This window comes from Entelurus aequoreus, linkage group LG20 (assembly GCF_033978785.1).
Source record: "Entelurus aequoreus isolate RoL-2023_Sb linkage group LG20, RoL_Eaeq_v1.1, whole genome shotgun sequence".
NCBI classification, from domain to species: domain Eukaryota; kingdom Metazoa; phylum Chordata; class Actinopteri; order Syngnathiformes; family Syngnathidae; genus Entelurus; species Entelurus aequoreus.
Window position 1 is genome coordinate 4,234,682 of NC_084750.1, and position 23,904 is coordinate 4,258,585.

Sequence of the window (23,904 nt, forward strand, 5' to 3'; positions counted from 1 at the left end):
ATGTCACAGCTGGGAAGTCTTTTATCAACAGCTGCTTTTGAAGTCTTAAACAAGTCAAGTGTCTTTGCTAATGCAGTTATTGTCATCATCTTGTCAAGAACACACACATCCATCACTGGGTTTCTATTCCTTACAAATAATATTTATATATGGCATGCATGTGCTTTGACATGATATATCATATCAATTGGCCTGTGGATTACTGAAACCCTAGGAGGACGGTTGATGAAGTGCGGTAGTAAAGCGAGTTCACTTTAAACTAAGTTGTATTAGCGTGCGTGACTTTGAGGAGGAAATATTGTCACAAACTTTTGTGTGCTGTTGTTTCCTTATTTGTGATTATTCCGAGCTGATTATCAGATCCTGCCAGTGTTTTTTTCATGGGTAGCAGCGCCACCCAAAGTGAACGCGACAGTGTGTCATAGTCACGACAGTCAGCTGTATGAAAGAAATACCGATAGCCGTATCATTTGTCCAGAATCTTAACGATTCTCCTGAGGGATGAGAATTGATAAGATTTTTCCTGCCCCGATTCTACTTTTGATTCTGCTTAATGATTCGGTTCTCCATCGGTTCTCTTACCAATTGTCATTTGCATGAAAAGCGTAACAAACAAGTTGATTAGCGTTAACCTTGTTTGGTTTGAAGGTACAAACTCAACAGTGTGGCCGACAACCCCCCATGGGGTGCCAGGGTCTTTTTGAAAATAACTCAAATATAAGAACAACATGAATAGTCTACTGTAGAAGTGATCAAAATATTACATCAAATGATTATTTCAAAAGTAAAAGTATGCCAGATAGTGACAAATATGAGCAAGTCAAGTCCAATAAAAGTTTGTTTGTGCATTTCTGCAACCATCAGCTATAAACATGAACTATCATTTTGCAGAAAAAAAAGCTTATCACTTTTTTTCAGGAAGGATATGAGATTTTTCTGACTAATTAGGGTGTCTGCGCTTTGTCGAAGACTTCTCTGACAGAAGGAGCATGTTGGCTGTTTGGTGACGATTTGCATGATAAGTATGATTTCATGTTTACAGTTATTAAAGCGGCTTTTACACAGAGGTGCTAACACCACAGGCAGTGCTAGTTAGTTAGTTATTAACAGCAAACGACGTGATGACATTGCTGCTGGCGGAGAGTCACTTCCGGCTTGGACGGAATCGAAAAGGCGTCTTTCACTCAAGTTTTCACATTCTCTGTGTGATAAAGTTTTGGCTAGCATTTCCTCTCTTGGATGAAATATCTACTTTGCAAGCATTGCAAGTTGTCTTGTTGTCATCCTTTCTCGTCAATCTCTCTCCAACTTGTGTGCTGCTTTGGCGCCGTGCATGGCGACGTTACAAAACTGGCACATGATTCCAAGGAAACAAAACAGAGGGAACCAGATTTCCATTCCGTAGTCCTCCTACGTCGACCCAATTAAGAACCGCTACTAAAAAACACGTATACATCCCTACTGTAAAGAAATGTCAACACTTGGTAATGATTTTTGTGTGTATACTTGACGATTCAAATGCATGTTACTCACAATTCTGTTGTTGCTAGGAATAGTGGTGTTCATCTAGTCTGTCCAGAGTGGAGAAGAAATGCCAGCTGTGTTGTGGCTCGGTGTCTTTGTTAGACCTCCACGCGCCTCATTTCCTCTGTCTCCTAGTTTCAAAGAAGTCTGGAGCCGTCAGAGGAAATTGTCAGCGTCAGTTTATAGAAAATCCTGAAAATAATTGGCCAAGTTTTTCCTTCCTCCACTTGTCATGCATGACATTTACTTTGGATCAGCTGCTTCAGTGATTTTGATGTCCATGTGTTAGGATCAGAGTGAACGACCAGATAGTGGAGGTGGATGGCACCAGCCTGGTGGGAGTCACGCAGAGTTTTGCCGCCTCCGTCCTGAGGAACACGTCAGGAGTTGTGAGGTAAGATGCATTCTGTCCAAAGTGGAGGAAGAAATGTCACAGTGAGCCATCTTCAGGTTCTAAAAGTAGTCTTTGGCCTTGTTAACAATGCAGGCCAACTCCTAGTTTTTTTTGCCCATATGTGGTGGTTTGAACTATCACGTGTTGGACTGTCAATGCACCGTAACAATATTATTTGAAAGGGGCAAAGGAATGTAGTAACGTTGTCGTATTGTCCAAATAATGTATTATTTATATATCTTTATTTTCTCGAGTAATGCAATGGTTACCTAACAGAAGTAGTTCTGATGAACAATATTTAAATTGGCACACATACAAGCTGATTTCAATATATTACTGGCACATTAAATGTGTTTTATATTGTGGTCATACAAATGATATCATATCACATATTGGCATAGTGGTATATGGCTGCGTAAGATCCTAGTATTTGCACTCTGTTCCACTGTTAGAAACTCCCAAAGTCTAAATGTACTGAAAATAGATGAATGTAATCATTTCCTAAATTCATAATACGATTTTATCTCACAAAATAATGTGCTGCAATCCATATTTTTTGGTCTTTTGTCTTAAAAAATACTTTATTGCTTGGCCACAGGCAAAGTGCCATCATTCAATTAAAAAAATCATTCAATACTTCAATAACCCATCACATTGTAACTGCATGTACAAACTCCGTTTCCATATGACTTGGGAAATTGTGTTGGATGTAAATATAAACGGAATACAAATAATTTTCAACCCATATTCAGTTGAATATGCTACAAAGACAACATATTTGAGGTTCAAACTGATGAACATTTTTTTTTTTGCAAATAATCATTAACTTTAGAATTTGATGCCAGCAACACGTGACAAAGAAGTTGGGAAAGGTGGCAATAAATACTGATAAAGTTGAGGAATGCTCATCAAACACTTTTTTGGAACATCCCACAGGTGAACAGGCAAATTGGGAACAGGTGGGTGCCATGATTAGGTATAAAAGTAGATTCCATGAAATGCTCAGTCATTCACAAATAAGGATGGGGCGAGGGTCACCACTTTGTCAACAAATGCGTGAGCAAATTGTTGAACAGTTTAAGAAAAAGCTCTCTCAACCAGCTATTGCAAGGAATTTAGGGATTTCGCCATCTACGGTCCGTAATATCATCAAAGGGTTCAGAGAATCTGGAGAAATCACTGCACGTAAGCAGCTGAGCCCGTGACCTTCGATCCCTCAGGCTGTACTGCATCAACAAGCGACATCAGTGTGTAAAGGATATCACCACATGGGCTCAGGAACACTTCATAAACCCACTGTCAGTAACTACAGTTGGTTGCTACATCTGTAAGTGCAAGTTAAAACTCTCCTATGCAAGGCGAAAACCGTTTATCAACAACACCCAGAAACGCAGTCGGCTTCGCTGGGCCTGAGCTCATCTAAGATGGACTGATACAAAGTGGAAAAATGTTCTGTGGTCTGACGAGTCCACATTTAAAATTGTTTTTGGAAACTGTGGACGTCGTGTCCTCTGGACCAAAGAGGAAAATAACCAACCACCGGATTGTTTTAGGTGCAAAGTGTAAAAGCCAGCATGTGTGATGGTATGGGGGTGTATTAGTGCCCAAGACATGGGTAACTTACACATCTGTGAAGGCGCCATTAATGCTGAAAGGTACATACAGGTTTTGGAGCAACATATGTTGCCATCCAAGCAACGTTACCATGGACGCCCCTGCTTATTTCAGCAAGACAATGCCAAGCCACGTGTTACATCAACGCGGCTTCATAGTAAAAGAGTGCGGGTACTAGACTGGCCTGCCTGTAGTCCAGACCTGTCTCCCATTGAAAATGTGTGGCGCATTGTGAAGCCTAAAATACCACAACGGAGACCCTCGGACTGTTGAACAACTTAAGCTGTACATCAAGCAAGAATGGGAAAGAATTCCACCTGATAAGCTTAAAAAATGTGTCTCCTCAGTTCCCAAACGTTTACTGAGTGTTGTTAAAAGGAAAGGCCAAGTAACACAGTGGTGAACATGCCCTTTCCCAACTACTTCGGCATGTGTTGCAGCCATGAAATTCTAAGTTAATTATTATTTGCAAAAATAATGAATGTTGTGCATTATGGGTTGAAAAGGATTTGCAAATCATTGTATTCCGTTTATATTTAACACAATTTCCCAACTCATATGGAAACGGGGTTTGTACAATATAACTACATTAACAAATAAAAATATACAATACATCCATAACTACAGCTAATACATTGTGAAATATATGTAAATGCATGCTTCTTCCCTGGTGACACCATCGAGCGGGTCTGACAAACTGTGTGAGCTCTACGCATGGTCATAGAATATTTCTATAAATACCAACATTAGGCTTGTGCTGTACATTTCACAACTTTTTGTGCAGTGACCTTTATAAATGATGGTCAGCCAGAGAATAAGTGGACGCAGCACGAGGGAGGGATCATGAAGGTTGGCACAAAGCCAACGGTATCAATAATTGGCATTGTCATTTTCATTTGGTAGCATCCTAATATTTAGCGAGTAATCAGAAGCCTCTAGATACAAAAAAGCGATAAATCCAGTGGAGACTTTCAGTGACTTTGAAATACAAGCACGTACTTCGGAGAAGCGGAAGAAGATGGATGGATGGTTCTGCTCTTCTCAACGAGCAGCGGGTCCTGCTGTGGATGCCTCCCCCACCTCAAAGCACTGGAACGTGATAAATAGGACAAGGGTCAAACATCTCTTTAATCGCCAAAACAAAACATGTCATTCAACATCAGATATCTTCTTAGGCCACACCCACAGAGCCAGGACCTGATCACAGCCTCACAGACAGTCGAAAATAACAGACAGCAATCATGGTGACATTTTTTTTTTAAAGCGTAAGAAAAAGGTTTGTAGTTCCTAAATATTACTTTTGCTTATCATGTTTTTCACTCACTTTTTGCAAAGGTGTCATGGCGAACTCTACATCTTTAACAATGACATCATTTGTAACCCTCCGCTCATTTAAACTAAGTATATACCATTTTCATTATGTATTGTTTTTCTCTTAGGATAAACAGACCTCTTTCCACCCTCCTCCATCATCTCACCCACTTACTGCTCCTCTTGGAGCTTTTATGGCCAGCTGTCCTACATTCGACATTTGATCTATATTTAAGCTTTCACATCCGTCTAAAGAGACACTTTTTCCCAGACTTCAACATGTTTGATACTCAACAGATAGTCGGTGCTGTTCCACACTACTGCAAACTAAAACCACAACTAATTAAATTAATACCCTTTCACATATTGTGCATCTTTCATTTGGGATTCAGTTCTTCTACTAGATCTTACATATTACATATATATATACATATATATATATATATATACATATATATATATATATATATATATATACATATATATATATATATATATATATATATATATACATATATATATATATATATATATATATATATATATATATATATATATATATATATATATATATATATATATATATATATATACATACACTACCATTCAAAAGTTTGGGGTCACATTGAAATGTCCTTATTTTTGAAGGAAAAGCACTGTACTTTTCAATCAATCAATCAATCAATGTTTATTTATACAGCCCTAAATCACAAGTGTCAATGAAGATAACTTTAAACTAGTCTTAACTTTAAAGAAATACACTCTATACATTGCTAATGTGGTAAATGACTATTCTAGCTGCAAATGTCTGTTTTTTGGTGCAATATCTACATAGGTGTATAGAGGCCCATTTCCATCAACTATCACTCCAGTGTTCTAATGGTACAATGTGTTTGCTCATTGGCTCAGAAGGCTAATTGATGATTAGAAAACCCTTGTGCAATCATGTTCACACATCTGAAAACAGTTTAGCTCGTTACAGAAGCTACAAAACTGACCTTCCTTTGAGCAGATTGAGTTTCTGGAGCATCACATTTGTGGGGTCAATTAAACGCTCAAAATGGCCAGAAAAAGAGAACTTTCATCTGAAACTTGACAGTCTATTCTTGTTCTTAGAAATGAAGGCTATTCCACAAAATTGTTTGGGTGACCCCAAACTTTTGAACGGTAGTGTATATATATATATATATATATATATATATATATATATATATATATATATATATATATATATATATATATATATATATATATATATATATATGTGTATATATTTATATGTATATACATGTAGCTATTGTTGTGACCGCTCAGTGTAGAAAAAACTAATATTTTAGAGACAAAGTGTGTTTTCCAGGTCAGCTCCTCGTCAATCCTCCTCAGGCCCGTTTGACTTGATATTTTCCTCTCTCCAAATTCTTTGCTGACCCTCAGTTGTTCCTTGGCATGTAGATCAAATGATGAAAGTGGCCTTTCTGTTGGAGGGTAACGCCACGTCTGCATTGCCTTCACATTACAACTACACAGTTGGGACACAAACGCGCGCGCACACATGCACACACACATAGTGTGAACGTTGATCTTAATATTTGCCTTTCTGCACATTTTTGTGTTTGTTTTTATCTCCAAATTTAGATACTCTAGGTATGTTTAGGTTAGATACAGCACATCCGGAAAGTATTCACAGCACTTCACTTTTTCCACAAGTTGTTATCTTACAGTTTTATTCCAAAATGGAATACATTTATGTGTGTCCTCAAAATTCTACACACAATACCCCATAATGGCAATGTGTTTTTTTTTTAATATTGCAAATGTATTAAAAATAAAGGATCACATGTACATAAGTATTCAGAGCCTTTGCTCAATACTTAGTTGATGCATCTTTGGCAGCAATTCAGCCTCAAGTCTTTTAGAATACGATGCCACAAGCTTGGCACACCTATCTTTGGGCACTTTCTCTCATTCTGACCTCCTGGATGAAAAGCTACGCTTCCCATCCAACCTAATGGAGCTTGAGAGGTGCTGCAAAGAGGAATGAGATAAAGTGCCCAAAGATAGGTGTGCCAAGCTTGTGGCATCAACTAAGTATTGAGCAAAGGCTATAAATACATATGTACATGTGATTTTTTTTATTTTTAAAACATTTGCCAAATCTAAAAAAAATAAAACATTGGGGATTGTGTGTCGAGTTTTTAGGAGAAAAATGAATGTATTCCATTTTGGTTTAAGGCTGTAAGATAACATGTGGAAAAGTGAAGCACTGTGAATACTTTCCAAATGCACTGTAATTACAGATAAAAAGCGTGTTGGGTTTTTTTTTGGATGTTTTCCAGATGATTTTACAGGCGTGTAGATCACATTTCCATTACCAGCATGGAACAAGGATGCACAGTTGTATCCTGTGGAAAAGTGCAACCGTAATAATTGCAGGTTTGTCATCGGCCGAGAGCGACCGGGCCAGCACAGTGAGGTGGCCACGCTCATCCAGCAGACCCTGGAGCAGGAACGGCGACAGCGAGAGCTCCTGGAGCAGCAGTACGCTCACTACGACGCCGATGACGATGAGGTAACGACCATAATCAGTATGACAGCATTGATGGGAATATGGGCTTTTGAAAAAAGTGTATTATGAATGTGTTGCACCTGGCACACTAATACACACACACACACACATTCATCGTGTTTCTAATGCACGCATGCACGCACGCGCACGCACACACACACACACACACACACACACACACACACACACACACACACACACACACACACATACACACACACACACACACACACACACACACACACACACACACACACACACACACACACACACACACACACACACACACACACACACACACACACACACACACACACCATGCTTCCTGTCCCCCTGCTTGCTCGTCTCCACCATTCCAAGTCTCCCACGTCATGGTGGACAGTGCAGTGGGACTGTTCTCCAGGCCATGGCTGACACAATCCCAGGAACACACACATGAAAGACTGTCTCTTCTAATTAAGGTCCTGCTGAGATTTGGTGTACAGAACAGTCTCCTTCCTCCATCATCCCACAGTCTGACACCATTTCAAATAGTTGCATGTGGGGCATATATCTCCACCAAGGCTCCACAGTCATAACTGGACTAGTTTACTCTTCAATTCAGGATTTGTGCTTAATTTGCTGACCAATGAAGGACCAATCAAATCCTTTGGGCACCTCACCATTTGATTACCATTACCATTCTAGGGCTCTGATTGTTTATACATCTATAATTTGTATATTGTATATTGTTAATACATCATATATTCTTATTATAAATTCAAAATGTGTTACATTTAATTAGTATTAATACGTCTACTTGGCTCCGCCTTTGGCTACTGACATTTTTAGTATTACGTCATTTCAAGTTTTTGGATGTAGTGTGTACAACACACACACGCACACACATTTTATATATACCGTATTTTTCGGAGTATAAGTCGCTCCGGAGTATAAGTTGCACCGGCCGAAAATGCATCATAATAAAGAAGGAAAAAACATATGTAGGTTGCACTGGAGTATAACTTGCATTTTTTGGGGAAATTTGTTTGATAAAACCCAACACCAAGAATAGACATTTGAAAGGCAATTTAAAATAAATAAAGAATAGTGAACAACAGGCTGAATAAGTGTACGTTATATGACGCATAAATAACCAACTGAGAACGTGCCTGGTATGTTAACGTAACATATTATGGTAAGAGTCATTCAAATAACTATAACATATAGAACATGCTATACGTTTACCAAACAATCTGTCACTTCTAATCGCTAAATCCGATGAAATCTTATACGTCTAGTCTCTTACGTGAATGAGCTAAATAATATTATTTGATATTTTACGGTAATGTGTTAATAATTTCACACATAAGTCGTTCCTGAGTATAAGTCGCACCCCCGGCCAAACTATGAAAAAAACTGCGACTTATAGTCCGAAAAATACAGTACATACACATATATATATATACATATATATGGAGGAGAGAGAGAGAGAGTGTAGTAGTAGATACATGAGAACTGTAGTAAAAATAATAATGTTACATTTGACGGGGGAAGGAGACGACACAACGACATGTGTAAAGCTCAGCAGGTTTATTTGAGCTTGATTATGCGGTGGAGTCCAGTGTTTCCCATAAACTGCCAAGATACCTGTGGCGGTGGGGGCGTGGCTGTGGGCGTGGTCACCATGACATCATCGAGTAATTTGCATAATTTACTACAATGATATGATTTTCTCTAAAAAGGCTAAAAAAATGTATACGTACTAATTAATAATAACAGTTTTGTTTTAAAAGTCCATCCATCCATCCATCCATTTTACAATATAATTACAACACTTTATGTACATATTTATATACAGATTTGAACAATAAGTTATTCACTGAAATATATTTATTAATTGTGGTTCTTACAAAAAATATATCTTATAAAATATAAAAGCTAAAATGTCTCTTAAAGCTCTGCGCCTTTAATTAGTGCATACCGGTACTAAATAATTTAACTTTAGCCTACTACTACAACCATATTATTTACCAGCAACATAAAGTGAAACAGAGGCAGAGGTGTCCTGCCACAGTCAGTAACAAATAAACACAAAACAGTAGTGGTCAAATACAAATAAGGCAACAATGATAAATAAATGATAAATGGGTTATACTTGTATAGCGCTTTTCTACCTTCAAGGTATTTCCACATTCATCCATTCACACACTGATGGCGGGAGCTGCCATGCAAGGCGCTAACTAGCAGCCATCAGGAGCAAGGGTGAAGTGTCTTGCCCAAGGACACAACGGACGTGACTAGGATGGTAGAAGGTGGGGATTGAACCCCAGTAACCAGCAACCCTCCGATTGCTGGCACGGCCACTCTACCAACTTCGCCACGCCGTCCCAGTATCCTACACTTCTCTTTTGTAAAGTAAATCTGAACAGCCTATATGGGCATCTACATCAACTATATGATTTGCCTGAGAAGCTGGACAGGACAAAAAAAAAATGTATAAAATAAAATTTTTAAAAAAATAAATAAATTTAAAAAAAAATAAAAATCTATTTGTGGCGGATGTAATTCTTTCGTAAATGAATGTGTGGGAAACACTGGAGTCTGTATGCTACTATGTGTGTGTGAAATAGGACTATGTGAATGATTAAACAATGAAAATGTTACCAGGGGTTTGTTGTATTTGCGTGTTGAATGAGAAGTCCAGAAGTCCAGTGGGGCGAAGCTGGAGGGAAGTCCGTGAAGCATGCGAGAGGTCCGTGTCCAAGCAGGGGTTGAGGATCCACGGAGGCAGTCAAAATCCAGGGGGGGGGGGGGGAGTCCAGGGAAGCAAGGCGCACAGATCAAACCAAGGATACGGAAGGAATACTGCAGGAACAAAAGGGGCAAGTGAGGACAAGGGCAGAAGGAACGCGGAGAGCAAGTATATAGGGAAAGGCGCCTGAGACGCGATAGCTTACTGTGAGACAGAGATCTACGTTCTAGCACTAGATTTCAGGACACGCTGGCTCCTACGGTGTGGAGTCTCATCAGGAACAGGTGCGTTGATCACTGATAGTCTGCAACCGTGCAGGGCTGTAGGGGCGTGTTTAGCGGTGCTCTCAGCGGCGCTAGCAGAGGAATAAATGGTGGTATGCGCCCGCGCCATAACAGATAACCCTTCTTGGTGTGCAGACATCCTTGGTTTATTTTCTGTGCCTTCCAAAACCACAAAATGCACAAACACTTTGGCCCCAGATACCATAAACATGGCGTGTGTCGTCTATCTACTCATTCATATCCATGGCTGAAAGTGTTCGCACTACATGGATATTGTCTCTCCAAATGTTTGAATATACTTGCTGATTTCCTCTTCTTAGCTAGCTACTTGCTGATGTGACGTGGTTACCATGGGACTTTGGTTGAAGTGCACATAGCATTTATTATGTTCTTGTTTCACTATTGAACATTTAAGCTAGCTTAGCGCTGTGGCTGGCATAGCTTGTCCTCTCCTCCATGTGTGTCCACGCTAACTCAGCTAACACAAAACGTTGAAGTAATGTTAGCTAATGGTTAATTTTTGGCCTCTGATCATGATCTCCATTGTGGATAGACGACGCGTTCGATGCAGCTTGCTTTTTCAGTTGAGCCGGTGTCGTGGCAAGACACCCACCCTGCTGGAACGAATGCAGCACTTGCACGTGTGTCACAAGAAATATGCTAAAGATCTGTGGTAAATAAATATCGTCTGAACTCATCAGACAATCAGTTCAAAATATCAGCCCTTGATGCGATCTCAGGATGGGGTCTCTACATCAAAAATAAATTCCTGCATATGCAGAACATTGTCGATGACATTCATGTTTTATGCACTGAGGTTAAATTTTGAAATTATACTTAAAGGCAGCCGACTCAGGGCTGTACGCTTAGCTTTTTCACTGGTATCACCATTGCTACTAAATGAAAAAATATACATTTTTTTGTAGCACAGAAAAAAATTGAAGCAATATGAAATGTCATAAATATCACAATTCCCTTATTAACACTCAAACAATGTACACATGTACATACATATAAACACAACGCCATCATAAGGTCTACTGTAACACTCAAACACAAAGAACGTCCCTAAAGTGTGCTAGCACTGTCGCTAACACGAGTGTAGGGCTGGGCCATATGGATCAAAACTCATATCCCAATATAGTTTGACCCATAAACTAACCCATGCATGGAAATATTTGTTGACGTAACTTTATATCTCCACCATGTCCTGATTTCACATTTTTGGGACTTATGCGGATCCCAAATACACAGAAACAGGTACCAACGAGTAAGAAAGGTAGGTTTTGAAGTGTTTTGAGATAAGAAAAAAGAAAAAGCCTTGAAAATAATATTAGAAAAGTCAAATATAATCGCCAATCTTCTTTAAAAACATTTAGCTACGCTCAATTTTTTAGCTAACAAAGACACAAAATACCAACATGTGAAATATAGTGCCCTGGTTTAAAAGGACATGTTTAAACATGAAAACAATTGACTTTTAACAATAAACATTAATTTAGGACGTACACACAAACATTATTGTAAGACATACACACAACAAACATTGTTATAAGACATACACACAATAAACATTATAGGACATACACACAATAAACATGATTATAGGACATACACACAATGAACATGATTATAGGACATACACACAAACATTATAAGACACACACAACAAACATTATTATAAGACATACACACAATAAACACGATTATAGGACATACACACAATAAACATTATTATAGGAAATACACACAAAAATGATTATAAGACATACACACACAATAAACATTATTATAGGACATACACACAATAAACATGCTCATTGAACATACACACAAACATTATTACCGGGCTTGCACACAAAGATGTTCATGATGCTCTGTGACAGGCTGTGTTCTGAAAATTACTTTAAAAAAGTCCTTCATTGTAGTTACTCCTTACTTTGCCCAAAAAAGTAATTGAATTACAAACAGAATTACTCTTTAATACATGTAATTGATTACCAGGGAAAGTAATTCATGTTTTAAAAAATAAACTTCAAATATCTGGCATATTGCAGTTGAGAAGTTTCATAAAAAGTATACACAGTATATATATTTATATATATATGACAGCAGTGTGTGCCTTTTCAAAGGCGGTGCCTGTTGTGACGTCAGCGAGTCTCACAGTCCCAGGTAGGCACTGAGATGTTTTTGTTAGCTTAGCAAGCTAACAGCAGCAGTTTGTCAACTCTGACGACAGCTCTTTTGAATCATTCACTGGTTTGTGTTTCCTCTGCTTAATAAAAAAAATTGAATGTGCTTCCTTGGCTTTATGTTCTTGTCAACAAACAGGGTATTGTTTGGATGGCAAGTTTGTCACTTCTATTGATTTGTTGTTCAATATTCCCTCCGACCCTAATAGTTACTAGCGCCATGTGCAGTTTGTGTCAAGTGGTGGTGACAAAAACTAAGATCTAGTTTCATCTGTGTGTGAGCTCAGAGGGGCAGCCACACTCAGCCAGCGAGCATTAGAGCTGTGTTTTTCTGTTCCTCCAGCTTTTAGACATCACTATAGTCCTCAGATGACAGAATTTCAGTCACGTTACGTACATTTTCACCACTTTCCACGTTAAATAGTAGAATTGTTTTTTATTGGCCAATTCCGTTAACGCGCGACTCATAGGGCCTTACGCTCCAAACTGATTATTAGCAAAGACAAAACCTGATTTGAACAACACAGGCTTGGGGTTTGATGGCGTGATGGTGCGAGGCTACGAGAGTGGCAAAGTAGAAGGCCACTGTTTGTCACGGAAGACGTCAGTTCATCAACGGATGCATGGCACTCTAACGCTAACCCTGCAAGGACAACCCAAGTGAAGTCACACAAACATACACCAGGCCACATTTTGCTTTTTCACCACGTGCACCAAGTATCATCCATGGAAGATTTTCAACTTGATTTGCACACAATCATATTTGGTAAGATGAAATGAAGTCAAATGGTTGAATCACATGCTTCCTAAGGTAGTACATCCATGTGACTTCTCCGAGCCAACCAGCAAACCCAGACCAAAGTGGATAATAACAATTATACAGCTAATACTAGGGCTGCAGCTATGATTCTTTTAGCAATCAAGTGATCTATTGATTATTTAAACACATTTCAGGCCTTAAAACAAAAATTAAAATTGTTGTGTTTCAACTAAGGGGAGGTGACGGCGACAGACACTAGATGGCAGTATGAACAATTATTTATTATGTATATATATATTCAATATATATAATAATGCAAAAATAGTTGAAATAAACAAAAAGATTTTCTGCTTGGCATAACCTTCCTTTTTTTTATCATCAACATTGCAATTGAACTGTTAGTTAAAAAAGTAAAAGTAAACTTTCCCCTGCTCGCCGCCACACCAGAAACCGTCCAGAATCTATGGTCCGCGTAGTTAACGTTCCGAGCACTCCATGCAGTCTGGATTTGATCATTCTAATAGTTACATTCAAATGGCTAACTGACACCACAGAATATAAATCCAACCCTTTTTTTGCAATTAATGGTTACAGCCCCAGTTAATACAACTGTCAATACTCGCAACATAAAAAAATCAACAACATTCTTCTTGGGAATATTTTTCAACCTGAGGTAGTTCCAAAAAGAAGCTTCAGGAAGGAGGCGGCGGCCGACCTTACAGTAAAGCAGTTTGATTGGCAACTGTTAGTGGTTTATAAAATGATTATGAATACAGTTAAAAATAATTAATGACTAAAGTCCACAATAACATATACAATTTTCCGAGAAACTATTATTTGATTCAAAAGTGACCTTTAAATGAATAGTTATACAAAAAGAGGTCTACCAATGAATTAAAAATGAATAAAGATTAGGATAATGTTATGATTATTACAAAAGTATAAATACTACCTTGGAATAAATGTTTGCTTATTACAGACGATTTTAAAGAAGTAAATCCCTACAAAGTTTATATTTGGAATCATCACGGTACATCTATTGCTTTGTTTCATCCAAATCGGACCTGGGCAAATTGAGGCCCGGGGGCCGCATGCGGCCCGTTAAACTTTTCAATCTGGCCCGCCAGACATTCCCAAATAATTTCTTTAGATCTTTAAGATTGGAACTGTAGCTGCCTTTATGTTGTGCAGTGATGTTTTCAAATGACCGCAAGTCTTGAACTATACAAAACATGTCAATGGTTGGAATCTGCGCTTTTGCGTGATATACTAGTTACTATGGTAATCTAATTCGTTACTATGGTAATCTAAGTTACAGCAGCTCAGACGAGGCACCAAGCAGTATGGGTTGGGAGTGTTTCCACATAGTGTTACCAGAGCGGCCAGCCTGAAATGCGGGTGTCAGAGACAGACGCGGAAGGAGATTTTTACAACAAAGTTCTAAAGCTTAGTGATATATTAGCTGTATCAGATTGTAGGTGTGGTTTTTTTACCCTTCGCGTTCATATTTCGCTGTGTTTGTTGCATTTTTGTTGCATTTCGCTTGATTGTGAAATATGTCGATCGAGAGAGGATGTGCCGTTCATATATGTCAATATTCAGTGTTTTAGCAGTCATAGCAGTGTTTCCCACACATTCATTTATTTGTGGCGGCCCGCCACGAAAGAATTACGTCCGCCACAAATTAAAAAAAAAAAAAAAAAAAAAAAAAAATATATATATATATATATATATATATATATATATATATATATATATATATATATATATATATATATATATATATATATATATATTTTTTTTTTTTTGTCCTGTCCAGCTTCGCAGGTAAATCATATAGTTGATGTAGATGCCCATATAGGCTGTTCAGATTTACTTTACAAAAGAGAAGTGTAGGATACTTCTCTTGTTGCCTTATTTGTATTTGACCACTACTGTTTTCTGTTTATTTGTTACTGACTGTGGCAGGACACCTCTGCCTCTGTTTCACTTTATGTTGCTGGTAAATAATATGGTTGTAGTAGTAGGCTAAAGTTAAATTATTTAGTATGCACTAATTAAAGGGGCAGAGCTTTAAGAGACATTTTAGCTTTTATATTTTATAAGATATATTTTTTGTAAGAACCACAATTAATAAATATATTTCAGTGAATAACTTACTGTTCAAATCTGTATATAACTATGTACATAAAGTGTTGTAATTATATTGTAAAATGGATGGATGGATGGATGGATGGCCGTTTAAAACAAAACTGTTATTATTAATTAGTAAGTATACATTTTTTGAGCCTTTTTAGAGAAAATCATATCATTGTAGTAAATTATGCAAATTACTCCATGATGTCATGGTGACCTCGCCCATAGTCACGCCCCCACCACCACAGGTATCTTGGCAATTTATGGGAAACACTGCATAGTTAATATTGTAAATCCCACATTCTTAATTTTCATGTACATTCTGGGTGTCTCAATCAGTAAAAAAAAAATAAAATTCCATTCCGTTTTTTAAGGTGGTCTGTCATAACGTTTTTAACATTCAATCAGACATTATTGTGAGGTTTTGTATTAGTGTTCCTAAAAATAGGATCCAAACACACATACTGTACAGCAGATTTCCACAGCTTACATATATATATATATATATATATATATATATATATATATATATATATATATATATATATATATATATATATATATATATATATATATATATATATATATATATATATATGTGTGTGTATACATACATAGATAGATAGATATACCGGCCCCTAGACACATTTGGCACCCCGAGTCAAAATAATTGCCCAGGCCTGATCCAAATGATACCCAGAAAGCAAAGCTCAAATGTATGTGCTCAGCCAAAATGAAATAAGATGGACAGCATATTCTACATCTATCCATTTTCTACCGCTTGTCCCTCTCAAATATAGAAGTCCATATCTCAATACCGCCATAAAAATCTGTGATCATCATTTTAGGTGTAAATATTTTTCCAATCTGTCCCTTTAATTACTCAATGGAGAATAATGAGTTCATCCATTCATTTTCTATCCCATCCGATAAAAAGTCAGATGTTTGTATAGAAAAGACATTTAGGTTGTCAGATCAATTCCTTTTGGGGAAATGAAGTAGCTTATCTTGATTTGTACACCACTGCTAGCAGCATGACTCATGCAAAGTACAAAAGAAGATGTGGCCAAAGCAGCGTGAAGAAGCAAGTTGTCGGCTTCATGGTGGTGGAATTAGTAATTTACTAGAAGTTTCTAATAACAACAACATCCCGCTGCAAACTACAACCACAATCCTCCCTATTCACTTCTTGTTCTCGTAGCAGACAGGCGAGTACGCCACAGATGACGAGGAGGCGGGGCCCACCGAGGCGAGCGGGGAGAAGAACATCGAGGTGTTCGATTTGCCGGAGACTGACGACGTCTTGTCCCCTTCCGATTTGGACGCCACCAAACTCTACCAGAAGTTCAAAGAGGTACTTTTTTGGATTGGAATGGATTCATCAACATTATTAGCAGGGGACTATCCCGATGCAATATTGATATCAGTCTAATATCAGCAAACAGCAAGTATCGGATGATGTCGTCTTGCATCTAAAATCTCCGATACAGTATAAGCGCTCCGATACAAGCGGTCCTGCAGCGCCTTTACTTGTGCAAAGTTTTTTCCAGGTATTTTAGTCATGCCAGGCGAAACTGCAATGATGCGCTAGCAGCTACACAACAGCTAAGCACACAAGCTAGACATACGTAACTACATAGTGTCTTTAATTGAACAAAATTGAAGTCTAAAACTTATTTGTCAGCATAAACAAGTATCGAATAATTATAGTTGCAAATTACTGACATACAAAGTCTGAGGCAGAAGCGTATTAGAAAGTATCCAGTAACAAACGTGTTTGCATCATTCAACTTACTGTGTCATGATCTCAATGTATTTATTGTGACCACTAGAGGTGGGAATCTTTGGGCATCTCAAGATTCGATTCAATTCCGATTCTGGGGGTGATGATTCAATTCAGAATCGATCTATGGGCATCTCAAGATTCGATCAATTCCGATTCTGGGGGTGACGATTAGATTCAGAATCTATTTAACACGATTCTTGTAATCTAATATTTGGCATATAAATTATAATAAAACCTTTTCAAAACAGGTTACAGGTTTCAAAGCTCCTCTTCCGACGTACGACTTATACGCCAAGTGTTGGCCTAAAAAACGTCTTTTTCAAAATTTTAGCTCCATAAATCACTTAGCGCTGATCAATAATGAAAGAAAATAGAGCAACCACAATTCCAACCCAATCCCAAATTTAGGATACTTAGATAGACATTTACAAAGCAATGGAGAAAATATACAAATACAATACTAAAAAAACAAGCAAAAATGTATAAAGGCAACAGTATCAATAATAATGTAAATCTCTCTTTGTTTTAAATCCAAAAATGGATTGTTAAAAAAAAAAAAAAGTGTTAAAAAGCAAAAAAAAAATGTTTTGTTTTTTTAAATTCATTCTCGTAACTTATACATTGATTTAAAATTGCGATAAATAAAAATCGCGATTTGGATGTTAATCGATTTTTTGAGCACCCTCCACTTTTACTTAAAGACAGCATACATCTGTCGTGACAAGCTTAGTGCTTTTTAGGGATGTGAATCTTACAACTCACAATTCAATCCCATTCCAATTCTTGAGGTGACGATTAAATTTAGACTAATTCTCGATTCAAACCAATTCTTGCAACTTATTATTAGCTATATAAACAATAATTAAAAAAATTCAAAAGGTTACAAAAGCTCCTCCTTTGGCTGCATGACCTAATCTGATGAAAGTATGTACAGTATGTGTGATTCGTCAAAGTGCTAAAGGGACAGCCTTACTTTCAATGCTGGCTTGTTTATGTTTGTGTAGAGAATGTCAACAACTGGCTGGCCAAATACGTATGTTATGCCATAAATATTCAACATGCATGCATTTACATGTCAGGTTCATGTTTCACTCACCCGCAAAAACGACAAATTGCTGCTGACTTTTGGCATTTGAAGCGGGTCACACTCCAAATACAGTATGTCGTCGAGAGCTTTGAGCAAGGAATAATCCTTCTTTACGAATGTTTCTTTTGGATTATGCAGGCAACTTTTTTGAAATCTTTTTTCTATTGGACGGGCCTATCTTTTACACTTGCAATGTCTGGAACAGTGACCAACCAAGAAAAAAGATTTAAAGTATGAAAAGCTGTGATCCCTGGCTTGAAGTCTTAATGCCCTGAGAGATGACGTCCTCGCTGCTCGGCTGCCTCGGTCCGTCACACTGTATCGAGCCTGTCCTGCCACGCGCTTCGTTATCTGACCGTCCTCTCCTCTATCCTCCGTTTACCAACAGCTCCAGATCAAACACACGGTGACTGAGGCTGAGATCCAGAAGCTGAAGAACAAGGTAGGTCATCAGAACTGCTAAGGTGACTTTTAAGGTTGGATGTCGTGCCTTTGACGCAAGTTTAAGTTAAATGTGAAGAAGATTTCCAGTGCATGTTAAACATAGGACAGGACTCCTGTCAATATTTCAGTTGTTTGCTGCAGCAAGATTCATTCTTCACTGACGTACTGTAGTATAGTTATTGTACACTATGAAAAACCTTTACAAAGATAATCAGTACTGTAGTATAGTTATTGCACACTATGAAAAACCTTTACAAAGATAATCAGTACTGTAGTATGGTTATTGTACACTATGAAAAACCTTTACAAAGATAATCAGTACTGTAGTATTGTTATTTTACACTATGAAAAACCTTTACAAAGATAATCAGTACTGTAATATGGTTATTGTACACTATGAAAAACCTTTACAAAGAATCAGTACTGTAATATGGTTATTGTACACTATGAAGAACCCTTACAAAGATAATCAGTACTGTAGTATAGTTATTGTACACCAGGGGCATCACTAGACCTAATACTGTACTGGGGCACAAATAATTCATGAGAATGCGCAAAAAAAACATATTTAGCACTTATTTATCATAAAAAACATATAGTTCTTTAAAATATTCAATCATATTAGACTATGTTGTTGTCTAGATCTTTGATGAACCACCTGAAATGGTGGTTCATCAAAGTAGGCATTTGGCCTACTTGTGCACTTGACTCTAGACTTCTAAACAAGTACTGATAAAAGCGAAAATGATTTCAGCCAGCTCAATTTCTCCTACACTCTGCTTTTCCTGCCTGGTGCAACATACAAAAAACTGAATATGATTAACTGTCACCTTAGATAACCTGTACAACTAACATTTATCAAATCTGCAAGTGGGGTAGTTTACACTAACTACGTTGTCAACCAGGTCTCACCTCTCAGTGTCTACTCCAGCGGTTCTTAACCTTGTTGGAGGTACCGAACCCCACCAGTTTCATATGCGCATTCACAGAAGCCTTCTTTAGTGACAAATAAAATGTTTTTTTTTTTTTCCAAATTCAAGATAAAGTTATGTTTTTTTTATGGTGCACAAAATGAACCGTGCATGAACATCACCTTGTTCAAAGAACAAAACCAACACAGTGCATTAACTCATAACAAATGACACACCTGCAAATCAGTGTGACTTCTGCTGTTGCCGTATTCATAATACGCCGATCGGGAGAAGTTTTTATTTACACGATGAGTCTGGTGTGTCTTGACCTCCGCGGCAGAGGCTCCGCCGAACCCCTGAGGCAGACTCACCGAACCCCTAGGGTTCGATCGAACCTAGGTTAAGAACCACTGGTCTACTCTCTGTGTCATCTCTCTCTGAGGCCCATCAACTTCCTACAAATATGTACATAGTTCAAAGTCTCCCATCTGCATTTTTTATGGTCTTCAGTTTTCACATGGGATTATAAGAATAGCGAATGCTGCTCTGTGTACAAAGTTATCCCACCCTTCCTTGTGACAAAAAAGTCACCTGACAAAAAAGCATTCTGTAAGAAACTGACGGGTTTTTTTATTTTCCAAAAAATAGTTTTTTGTTTTTTTTCCTCATATGGGAGGTTTTGTATTTCTGCCATCAATATTCAAAATCAAATGACTCAGAGGCAAAAAAAAGAGAAAAAAACATGATTGGGACATGACATTACAAATAAGGAACATCCAAGCTATTTCATAGAAAATAATCAAACTATAAATGACCCTAAGGAAATAACAGATGCTTTTAACACCTTCTTTGTGAATGTTGGACCCAATTTGGCAAATGAAATTGTACAACCCGAAAACAGTGTCAAATTTAATGAACAAACCATTCAAAGCAACTTAGAATCGTTTTTCATTTCTCCTGTTCATGAAAGTGAAATCACAGAAATTGTAAATTCTCAGAAAAACAAGAAGTCAACAGACTGCTGTGACTTGGACCTTTCTCTGATCAAAGAAATTGTTGATTTTATAGCTGTTCCCTTCACTTATATATGTAATATTTATTTTATAAAAGGTGTCTTTCCAATGAAAATGAAAACGGCAAAAGTTATTCCCATCTTCAAAAGTGGAGATGAGCATCAGTTCACCAACTATAGGCCTATTTATTTACTCTCACAATTTTCAAAAGTCCTTGAAAAATTAGATTAGACAGTTTTATTGATAAGCATCACTTGCTAAGTGGACACCAATACGGTTTTCGATCAAACAGGTCTACTTCCATGGCAGTGATGGAATTAGTTGAGGAGGTAACCACTGCAATTGATAAGAAGGAGTTTGCTGTTGCCGTTTTTATTGACCTGAGCTAGGCCTTTGACACCATCGATCACACATTACTTTTAAACAAAATGCAGAGGTATGTTGTCTGAGGTCTTGCTCATGATTGGTTAAAAAGTTATCTTGGTGGCAGAGAACAGTATGTGCATATGAACAATGTAGATTCAGATAAAAAGATTATAACACATGGAGTACCCCAAAGTTTTGTACTGGGACCAAAATTGCTTTTTATTGTATATTAATGATATCTGTAAAGTATTTAAAGTATGTATTGTTCTGGGCAAGACCTTGGCCAGCTCCTCGAGACTGTAGAGAGTGAACTCCACATACTAAAGCAATGGTTTGATGCCATTAAACTATCAATCAACCTAAATAAAACAAAGTATATAATTTTTGGAAATAGGAAAAATAACATACAGTGTCACATAAGAATTGATGATATGGAGATAGAAAGGGTGTATTCAACAACATTTTTGGGAATCTATATAGATGATCAATTAAATTGGAAACTGTACATAAATATACTCAAGACAAAGATGGCAAACGTTATTGCTATGTTACATAAAATTAAAAACTCTGTAAATCAAAAGGCTCTTAACATGTTATATAATTCTTTCGTACTCCCATATCTTAATTATTGTGTTGAAATCTGGGGTAACAATTACAAATCAAACATCAACTCTATGTTCTTACTTCAAAAGAAATCCATTAGAATTGTAAATTATGCGGATTATTATGACCATACCAATGCTCTCTTTATTAAATTATAAATAAATGATAAATGGGTTGTACTTGTATAGCGCTTTTCTACCTTCAAGGTACTCAAAGCGCTTTGACAGTATTTCCACATTTACCCATTCACACACACATTCACACACTGATGGCGGGAGCTGCCATGCAAGGCGCTAACCAGCAGCCATCAGAGGCAAAGGGTGAAGTGTCTTGCCCAAGGACACAACGGACGTGACTAGGAAGGTAGAAGGTGGGAATTGAACCCCAGTAACCAGCAACACTCCGATTGCTGGCACAGCCACTCTACCAACTTCGCCACGCGAATTAAAAACATTAAAGCTGCACGATCTTGTTGACCTCAACACTGCTATTGTGACGTACAAAGCTTATTACCACATGCTGCCTGGGTGTCTACAGGAGAGGTTCAAACCTAGGGAGAGTCCCTATGACCTCAGAGGTTCAGCTGTCTTTCAGAAAGCAAACATAAGAACGAGCTTACAAAGTAGATGTGTTTCTGTCATGGGGGTTCATCTGTGGAACAGCTTGGATGATTCTTAAAATGTTCCAGTTCCATTCACACATTTAAAAAACACTTTAAGACCAATGTCTTGGAAAAATATATCACTCTTGAATCAACACAGTAGTTAATACTATGATCGATGTTAATTACAAACTAAATGTGGGTTTTAAATAATAATGGAAGTATAATTTTTTGTATATACCGGTAGTATATAATTGGTACAAAGGTTTAACTAACACATGTACAAGGATATTTCACGTCTTTACTGTGTTGAACAGTGTTTATGTTGTGTACAAGGTGTATTTATAATATGTTGCGCAAAGGAAATTTCCTATTTTTAGGAAGCTCATCTTGTATTTGACGTTAGGCGCAATAAGTGTTCAACTTCAGCCTAAATCCTTTCGGTCTGCAACATTTTCAATTTATGAATGTACAACTGTTTGTTTATGTAAAACTGTTAATGCTAAGTTAGCTAACGTTATTCCTTGTATTAAGACAACCGTTTTAATTTGCTGTACGAGCTGTCGGGGGAATTTCCAGTGAGCATGAAACGTAATGTTGGTTATGGTCTGCTGGTTCTGCTCAGGACCTCTGCATCAATGATGATTTTGATTAAGCTTGTGTGAAATGATAGATACAGCCTATGTATGGTGCAGTGCTTCTCAAATGGTCTATCTTCAGGAAAGAAAAATGTTTTTCCCTATCATCAAGTCGTGAGCAAAATTTTTAAATAATTTGCGGTACTATTCAATTTACTTCACAGAAAAATAGCACAGTAGACTTGTCTTGTTAATCGGTTTGTCTTTGACTAAAATAATCTTGTTTCGTCACCAGAAAAATGGCTACAGTTAAAGCATCTGGTTTTGTTGCCAGAAAAAATTTGAAAATTTCTGTATTTGTCACCAGAAAGATGGCTAAAAATATCGGGTTTTGTTGCCCCAATGAGATTTTTCAAAATATGTTTCCATGTCTGTCCTGACAAAGTGAAACAACAGAGTGCTGGAAGAGTTGAGGGAGCGATGAAAGTTGATGAGCAAGAGCGGAAGCGAGTTGACTATCAATGAATTGGTTTATTATTTGTATTTTTACATACTGTAGTATGGTTATTGTATACTATGAAAAATCTTTACAAAGATAGTCAGTACTGTAGTATAGTTATTGTACACTATAAAAAAACCTTTACAAAGATAATCAGTACTGTAGTATGGTTAATATACACTATGAATAACCTTTACAATGATAATCAGTATTGTAGTATGGTTATTGTACACTATGAAAAACATTTACAAAGACAATCAGTACTGTAGTATAGTTATTGTACATAGGGCTGGGCGATATGGTCTTTTTTTAATATCTCGATATTTTTAGGCCATGTCACGATACACAATATATATCTCGATATTTTGCCTTAGCCTTGAATGAACACTTGATGCATATAATCACACCAGTATGATGATTCTATGTGTCTACATTAAAACATTCTTGTTCATACTGCATTAATATATGTTCATTTTAAACTTTCATGCAGAGAGGGAAATC

At 37.3% G+C, this 23,904-nt stretch overlaps 1 protein-coding gene and 1 long non-coding RNA gene across 6 annotated transcripts in view; one reads left to right on the plus strand and one right to left on the minus strand.

The window, feature by feature from the left end:
- ppp1r9a (protein phosphatase 1, regulatory subunit 9A) overlaps positions 1-23,904 on the plus strand; it is a 145,971-nt gene that overhangs the window by 90,193 nt on the left and 31,874 nt on the right. For 3 of the 5 annotated variants that reach the window (XM_062029229.1, XM_062029231.1, XM_062029228.1), the window contains exons 5-8: positions 1,814-1,918; positions 7,277-7,412; positions 16,717-16,869; positions 18,777-18,830. In XM_062029229.1, the coding sequence (XP_061885213.1) occupies positions 1,814-1,918; positions 7,277-7,412; positions 16,717-16,869; positions 18,777-18,830 (448 nt within the window). The remainder of the gene's footprint in view (positions 1-1,813; positions 1,919-7,276; positions 7,413-16,716; positions 16,870-18,776; positions 18,831-23,904) is intronic. The other 2 variants (XM_062029230.1, XM_062029232.1) reach the window with 1 other exon arrangement.
- Positions 1,543-23,904, minus strand: part of LOC133635856 (uncharacterized) — a 45,796-nt gene continuing 23,434 nt past the window's right edge. Inside the window, exons 2-6 of the long non-coding RNA XR_009822131.1 lie at positions 10,349-10,498; positions 10,056-10,256; positions 4,532-4,621; positions 1,772-1,930; positions 1,543-1,671 (exon numbers count right to left, since the gene is read on the minus strand). This is a non-coding gene — a long non-coding RNA (uncharacterized LOC133635856). The remainder of the gene's footprint in view (positions 1,672-1,771; positions 1,931-4,531; positions 4,622-10,055; positions 10,257-10,348; positions 10,499-23,904) is intronic.